This window comes from Eubalaena glacialis, chromosome 12, assembly GCF_028564815.1.
Source record: "Eubalaena glacialis isolate mEubGla1 chromosome 12, mEubGla1.1.hap2.+ XY, whole genome shotgun sequence".
NCBI classification, from domain to species: Eukaryota; Metazoa; Chordata; class Mammalia; order Artiodactyla; family Balaenidae; genus Eubalaena; species Eubalaena glacialis.
The window spans coordinates 52,659,977-52,668,266 of NC_083727.1; the positions used below are offsets into that span (position 1 = coordinate 52,659,977).

Sequence of the window (8,290 nt, forward strand, 5' to 3'; positions counted from 1 at the left end):
GGTTAGTACACTATAAGACCATTTTTGTTTTTTGGTTTTTTTTTTTAAAAAAACATTCATCATACATAGAAAAGGACATGAAAAGACATACATCAGAATGTTGACGGTAATTGTGTCTGGGTGGGAAAATTACAGGCTTTGTTTTTCTTTTTGCTTATTTATATTGCTTATTATACTATTTATGTCATGTCCATGTATTATTTTTATAAAAATCAAAAAATAGTTTTAATTAAAAATTAACACATAGTCTTCTCACAGACAACCATGTCAGTCATATTCACAGTCCTAATGACAGTAAAAAGGATCTGCCAGTTACATTACTTAACTTCAAAACATTCTTACACACATTATCCAAGAAAGTGGAGCATATGAGAAATACTTTCAAAGGAAAAGGAAACCCCCAATCCTGAACAATTCACAAGGTGGGGGAAAAAAATGCTGGTATCACTGCCAGTTAAGGTTATGAATAATAGAATGATGGTTATTTTTGGAAAATATTTTATCTCCCTTTTCACCTCCACGGGTTCTGACTGACTTCTGAGGTAGATTTCTATTAAGCGTCACTGGGTTCACTAATTAAGATTTTTAAAGGGCTGGGGGGATGAAGCTGCAGAAGACAAGCAGTTTCTTTTGTAGGAAGCAGGAATGAAACTTGATTAGAAATCAATTTCTAGCTCTACCTATCCCCAGGTCTGAAAGTTAAAAGAATTATAATATCCAATGTTAATGAGCACTCTCAGACTACTTGGGAATTCAAGTTGATTTGACTTGAAGTCATCTCTCTTAACACAGATCTAATGGATCGGTTTTATTTTAAGGTTCTACCAAGAAGCAGGCAAAACTTAAATAGTGCAAAGGAACTGTGGGAAGAGCCCTTTACAGACTACAAAGTACTTCCACGCTCATGATCCTACTGGGTCTGATGGTATCCTAAGGATAAGCCACTCCCACAGACATCCCATCTGAGGGTCAGCCACATGCATGTTACGTTAAGAGCAGCCAGATTCATACTCTTGGTGCAGACTTTACCCATTGAGCCCTGCTGTTTGTATCTGAACTGCATACAGATTTTTGGCCTGAAATCCTTTGAAGAAGGTCACTGAGCTCCATTTGGGTCATTTTGCAGCATTGTTCTCAGCCACAACACAATGATTAGCACACAGTTCTAAGGGCAGAGGACACATCAAAGCACTAAAATTCAGCTCCGACCTGGAGCAGGCCTGAGGAGAAAGTCTTGTTCTCTTATTGACACAGTCTGAATTAGATGGATGTATTATTGTCACATGAAACCAAAATTGTGCGTTTCCACATATAAAAATCTACGTTGCTTTATTGTCTTGTTGTGACACAGAGCAGACAATTATGTCCCCATGTTTTAATCTGTGGCCAGGACATCAAATGTCCTAAAAAGGTCAAACAAATGTGTGAAATTGTGGAGACCAGCCCTGGGGCTAACACTGTAGCAAGCATGGCAGGTGTGCAGCTGTGTGCAGCTGTGTCCTATCACAGCTGCAGCACTGGCCTTAAAATCACCAAGACTTGTTACATTGTTTTCCTGTCCATGCCAAAAGCCACTGGCCTTAAAGCAGGACAGAGTTCCACAGCCCTTTAGTTATATAAGAGATATTAACACCTATCAGTCTACAGATTCTAAAATATACATTCAGCAAATCTCACCCAGCACAGGCTTTCATGTCTGTTTACATGTTTCAATTGGCACCATCAAAAACAAAGTTGTTTTTTTTTTTCATTCTACCCTGGAATATCCCTTCTCTTTTAGGAAAATATTCAATAATCTTATTAGCTTGAGTGCAAGTATGGCTGACTTCCCATTCCGCAAGAGGAAGTTTTAGACTTCAGAGATTTTTAAATGATCCATCTTCCACTACTTCTAATAATTTTTTCAAAAAAATAAAATGTATAAAGACTCAATAAAAAGAACACTTCCTTAGAAGATACAAAAAGTCTGGTCACCCTTGCAAGACACCTCTATTTCCCTGGAACTCTCCTTTTTCAGACAGTCACTTGTATTCACTGATATTTGCCTTTTTTGAGGCCCTGTTTTTGACTTTCATTTAAAAACTCTGTTACCTCTTGGTTTCTATGAGTCTGTCTTTCACACAAGGAGAGTAGGGCTTGGCTTCTCAGAGCAGTGCTTGGCAAGCACAGAGGCAGGAAACGCAGAAGGGAATGAGTCTGTCAGACTCATTTTCTTCTAGTTCAAATGTTTATTTCAGATTCGGGAGGAAGTGGAGTGGTTCCTTTCCATTTCCTCCTCTCTGGAACCTGTGAATTGTGTAAGGCTTAGAGAGTCTCGCTCTACCACACACTATCCTCACCAGTTCACAGATGGAGAAAGAGACTCTTTTCAGAAAACTCCCGGTTTGAACAGAGCAGAATTCATAGCCCTCTGTGCCCTCCCAGGACCTTCTCTTCTGGTTTGAGACTAGAGCCTTGAGCAGGACAACCGAGAGCAACACAGAGGACAGGGCTGGTGGGCTCGGGAATGTCCTACACCAGCTCCCAAGGCGCAAGCACCACGCTCCGACTGACAATAGTTCCCAGCCCTGCCACGTGGCACACCTTAGACCACTGCTCAGCCAGGGAGGTCTGACATAATTCGTGAATGCCACAGTGAGATCTGGTCCCAAGCCCACTTTCTAGGTTCCTGAGACTCACTGTTTCTGACATCAGGATGGAGTTTCAGGAGCAAAACTTAAAATATACCTGTTTTAGTAATGAGCTGATTTCCACCTTAAACACGCTGACTTTTCCAATCCACACTCTGATATCTCTATTTTATTTTATTTTATGGCAAGCTATTTAAATCACTGCACTCACCAGCTCAGCTCTGCAACTTGCTTTATTGTCTATGCAATTGACACAGGTCATTTTTAATGCCAAATGGAGACCATCAGAAACTAAACTAGAAAATCTTATGGTGAGTTTACTACTAAACTCTAACAGATGTGCCTGACTCTAACTGTAGGCATTAGGACTGAAGCATAATTTTAGGTACAAATTACTTACTAAGAATATTTATAGACAGAGAACTTCAGCAAAGACCCTAAGACATTTAACACAGATTATCCTGTAGTTGAGCAATTGATAAGGAAGCCAAACATTGTAAATGCATTAATTATGGTTTGTTTAGGAAAGTTTCCAGGGCAGAGTGCTTGATCTAATCACAACGGTTTTGCCAAAGAGTTTTAAAAGATGAAAATCTGACTCATTATCTCTACTCATAGTTTACACTTTTTTGAGTTGTATTACTGTTTGGTAGTCACTAACCATGTTCACCAAGATCTATGCACATAAAATACATACCCTTAAGTGCAACTATATTTACACTTACTCATATATTTACATTTGCACATCCAATATTACATCTAGCTTTTATGTTATGCTCTGGATGAACACCTGAAACGAATTAACACTTCCATATATCAGAATTCCCTCCTAAGAGCCATTTATTATGATACATGTGAGCTAACAATATATTGAAGCCATATTACATTAGATACAATCACAATATTCGCTTTAGAAACCGAAAGTAGTCAAAATATAAATTGAATTGCCATCTGATTTTTTTAAATCCTCTCTACTGGTCACTAACTAAATAGGGCAGACTGACTGTAAGTACAGTAAAGCAACAAGTCTTTTTAATTAAGAAAAACCAGGATGAAGGGGGGGGGGAAGGAAAGATAAAGAAACATTGTAAAGGTCATAATGAGACAAACATTTCTACTTGAAGATATTTTCACTAAAGGACATTAAAGGCAAGCTATGCCAAGTCATGTACTTTTCACACACAAAATTATATTGTATCAAATTTAAATTTGTTACAACTGCTTTGTACATTAAACCAGTGATAATGAAAATGTAACTCAATATCTGATCTAGTGAAACAGCAACCAACATTAGCTCCCAGCCACATGAAGACAATCTCCAATGCCATTACTGGTGTCAGCTAAACCTCTGCCAGTGTGTCTTCTCTGTCCATTTTTAAATAAATTTGTGACTATCTCAATTAGGAAATCTTGAAGGAAGTCTCTATGATGAGGCAATTTTGTTGCTCATTCTCAGCTCCCTGCATTTGCTGTACTTAAAATAGATGCTTATACCAATGTCCTTTCTATTACCCGAAGGGGAAAAAAAATCACATACACACCAGTCCTTTTTCTTTCAGCTCGCAGAGAAGCAACTTGATCCAACCAGTGTTGAAACCTGAGTAGGTCACTGTACACCACGATAAAATTCCCTAATCCCTGAGCCAACCCTCCCTAAGGGGGGCCTCCTCCTGATCCTCCACTTCCCAGGCTGACTTTTGCATTCGCTCTCTCCTCTTTCCCCCTTTCATTTCCCCTACCTTCAAGCCTTGATATGTGATCCACGGTGGGGCTCAGGTTTCCGTTTTTACAGCTTAGGCCGTGCTAGCTGTATACATTCCTTTCTTTCTGCTGGGCTGTGATTACTTACCAGGGCTTAGTTTACACTGGTCCAGATGAAAGCCGTTCAGATGAAGGCAAACACAGCCAGGCAGCTCCAGCAGCACCGATATGAAGCTGCACAAGGCCACATTGTGTTCTCGGTGACATTTTGTTGCACATATTTTTATGCAGGGCAACCAACTTGTTAGGTTACTCTACACTTTAGGTTTGGGGAGATGGAGGGGTAATAATACCATGGGGTTCAGGGAGGGGTTTTATTGATGTGGTTATTAACATTAAAAGCAGAAAAATATTGATGAGTTCAAAATAACCCTTCCAGCTTTTGACTTTGAGAAATCACTTTTAAAATGAGGACTTTTGGTGCTATTATATTAGAAGAATGCATACCGAACAATTCCACTAGAAATGGGATTTCATGACTCACTGGCATGATATGCATTGCCACGACTGAAGATTCTGACCCAGTGTCTCTTACACATTGTTCCAAACTAGGGAGAAAATACTGATCCTTCAGGCAATTGAATTATTTGCTGTGTAAAACTTCTTATTTAATGCTACTCTGTAGCAACTGAAATGATAAGGATTAAAACTTCAAATAGTAGGTGGTGACTTGGAAGAAAAATAACATTTTAAAAAGAGGAAATTCTGTGCACGAAGGTTAATTCCATACTTAGTCCTGCAGCATTGGCTAAAAATTGTGTAATTTTTCCCCTTCACACAATGTTGTTTTTGTTTCTTCCTCACCAGTTCAGACAAACATCTGTTATACTGTAGAAGGACAACTATCTCCCAAACCACGGAGTGCTCCCGCAGCCAAAGTCAACAACGTGAGCCCCAAGCATCGAGCACAGTCAGCCTTTATATCCAGCCGGGATAACATTTCACATGTTTTGATTAAAATTAGCTAATTTGTAATTCTAGAACCTATGAAACTTAAAAGCTGCCATCCATATAGATCACATTAGACAGTGTTTTAAAGGGCCAGTGCACACTGTGATTTCTTAGTGGCTTTACCTCTCTCCTCTTCCTCCACCCCCAATTTAAAATGAAATGGAAAAGTAATCTGGAAATGCAGGACAGGAGGGAAAGGCGAGTGAGGAAGGATGGTTATTGTAAACTGTTTGAATTCCATCCCCATGGGAAGACAACTCCTGCTGGTCTCTTTTTTTAAAAACTGTCTATCAATGGAATCAATGGAGGTTTCCATCACAAGGAATGGCACTGATTTCCAAGGCAAATCTTCCTTAACTCTCCTTGGACTGATGCTGCACCTCATGCTTCCAGGCACTAAATTTGTCACCCAGAAATAAAAACCCTTATTCCAAAATGCAGATTGCTACAGACATTTTCTGGAAGAAAGGAACGCTAAGCATATGCACCTGGGTACAGATATAGGATGTATTATCCGTGTGCCCCTTTCTAAACATGGGCTTCATTCAAGGCACTCTCTAGAATATGCTTGTTCTAATCAAGACAACGTCAAACCGCAATAAATTTTACTTAGTTGCTTGCCATCTTCATCGTTTACCTTTAAAATACCAACTTAACCAACCTGACCAAGTCAGTGGGCAGTGTTAAGGATTCTATGCAGAAGATGGGGAACACCAAGACGGCTGCAGAATGAAAACTAAAGTCCCCCCTGAAATCTGCTACTTGTATGTAACTCACAGAAAGACAAAAAATACAAATAAAACAATTTTTAAAAAAAATCAAGACAGACTCGTGAAATCAACACAAAACAAAACCCTCACCGGGCAAAAGCTGCAACTTCATGGAAAATAAGTGGGGGGGACGAGGGGGGTCCGGAGCCAAGCGGTGCTCTTGTGCAATCACTCCAACGCGAACAGCTGGAGCGCCAGGCTGCTGCGCTCGCCACCTCTGGAGCACCGCTGGCCTGGCGGGGAGCCCGGCCTCGCCGACAGGACTCCGGGCTGGCCTTTCCGAACAATGGGCAGGCGCTCTGCGAAGGCCGCCCCTCAGACAGCTATCTTTTGCACCAGGGTTTGCCCGGGTCTGCATAACTGGGAAGTGGAGCATGCAAAGGGGAGCGGGAGGCGGAGGCAGCCGAGTGAGAGGAGCGAGCAGCTGCGGGCGAAGCGAGCCGGCCGTCAAAACGGTACCCAGACCCGCGCCGCTCGGGCCACATCTCGCCCCGGCACTGACAGCCCCTTTACACCGTCGCAGCTGGCTTCTAGGCGGGAAGCGGGATCGAGGAACGGGGAGATGAACTGGGCAGAGGGCTGGAATCCAGCGCTCCCCAGCTGCTCCGGCCCGACGGCTCTTAACTTTGGAGGGATCCGGGGGATGGTTCCCGAGGAAGAGGAAAAAACTACCCCACCGACTAGGAAAGCCTCTTCACCATACCCACCCTCCACTTGGGCTCCCGGTCCCCTCCCTCTGAAACGCGCCTGTTACCAACCTGGGGTTTATAAGGTTAAATAGTATGTGGTTTCCCGGCCGCCCCTCCACCCCCATCAAATCTGAGGCAGGCAAATCTCGGGGATGCAGCCCGAGAGTTGGGCTCGGTTTGCACCTGGAGGAGGAGCTGAGGCGTTCTGGGCATCCTACAGAAACTGACAAGCGCTCCCCTGTACCCTCCGAATCTATACAACGGCCCACAGGGAGCAGGCGGAAGAAAGAGCTCAGGCTCTCTGGCCCCGAAGTCCAAAAATACCTTCATTTCCTCATTGATCTCCCTTTTCACTGGGTGAGCCGGTTTCCTGCTTCTTTTATTTTCCGGAGGTCTCCCTTCTTTCTCCATTTCTGCCATGTTTTTGTGTCTGGTTTCTGTGGAGATGAAATGGCTGCTGCCGCCGCCGGCGGTGGTGGCGGCGGCGGCGGCGGCGGCGGTGGTGGAGGTGGTGCTGATGGTGGCAAGGCTGGCGGAGGTAGCGGTGCTGGCGGGGCTGGGGCTGGGGCTAGGCGGGGGGGGGGGGGGGGGGGGAGGGAAGGCGGGCGCCGGAGAAGCGGGGTCTCTTCTAGCGGCGGAGAACGTCAGTGGCTGTCAGAGGGAAAGGTAGCTCGAGGAGTCTCGGGGATGCCGCCGCCGCCGCCGCTCCTGCTCCCGCTGCCGCCGCCGCCGCCGCCGCCAACGCCGCCGCTGCCGCCGCTGCCCCTGCCGCCGCCGCTGCTTCTGCCGCTCCCGCCGCCGCCGCCGCCGCCGCCGCCAGGCTGCATCCTCGGTGCCCCGTGGAGTCGTCAGCCATCTTCCGTCGCTCTGTCCGTCTGCATGGGCGAGGGGAACGTGGGCCGGGCGCGGAGAGAGCGGCTCTGGGCGTGCGTGCGTGGATGTGTGTGTGTGTGTGTGTGTGTGTGTGTGTGTGCGCCCAGGAGAGCGCGCCAGCCCAGGCGCCCAGCGCCTCCCGCTAGCCGAGCCGGGGGCGGGCCGCGGGCCGGCGCCGGGAGGAGGGGGCGGGCGGGGGAAAGGTGGGGGGGGCTAGGACAGCCCCCAGCTCCCGAGCGGGCGTGGCTTCCACCGTCACTGTAGACGCCGATGCTGCGCGGCTCCGGGGGCTGCTCGCGGCCGCTGGCTCATCCGCGGCGGGCACCGGCGGGACGCGGCGCCCCTCACGGCCGCTACCTCGGTACGACGCCCCCCCGGGCCCTCTCCGACTCCGGCCGTCCCCCTTAGCTCCGTGATGAGGGCCCGGGTGGGCTCGGAGTTGGGTTTTGAGCCCCAACTAGAAGCTGCTGAGGAAAAATGAATGTGGCTGAGGGGAGGAGGTTGGGCGGTGGGAGGGCGCGGGGACCCGAGGTCGCGTTGCTAGAGGTCCGCTTTCCTCCCCCCCGAAGAAGGCAGACTGAGCTCGCCCCCTCCGGCTGGGAGCGCCGGGGTCTCG

General features: G+C 46.4%; 1 protein-coding gene across 3 annotated transcripts in view; it reads right to left on the reverse strand.

Moving 5' to 3' along the window:
- The window catches only part of SOBP (sine oculis binding protein homolog), a 156,933-nt gene extending 149,386 nt beyond the window's left edge, over positions 1-7,547 (reverse strand). For all 3 annotated transcript variants that reach the window (XM_061207454.1, XM_061207452.1, XM_061207453.1), the window contains exon 1: positions 7,126-7,547. In XM_061207454.1, the coding sequence (XP_061063437.1) occupies positions 7,126-7,221 (96 nt within the window). In that variant the 5' untranslated portion in view covers positions 7,222-7,547. The remainder of the gene's footprint in view (positions 1-7,125) is intronic.
- Positions 7,548-8,290: the final 743 nt, after the last annotated feature.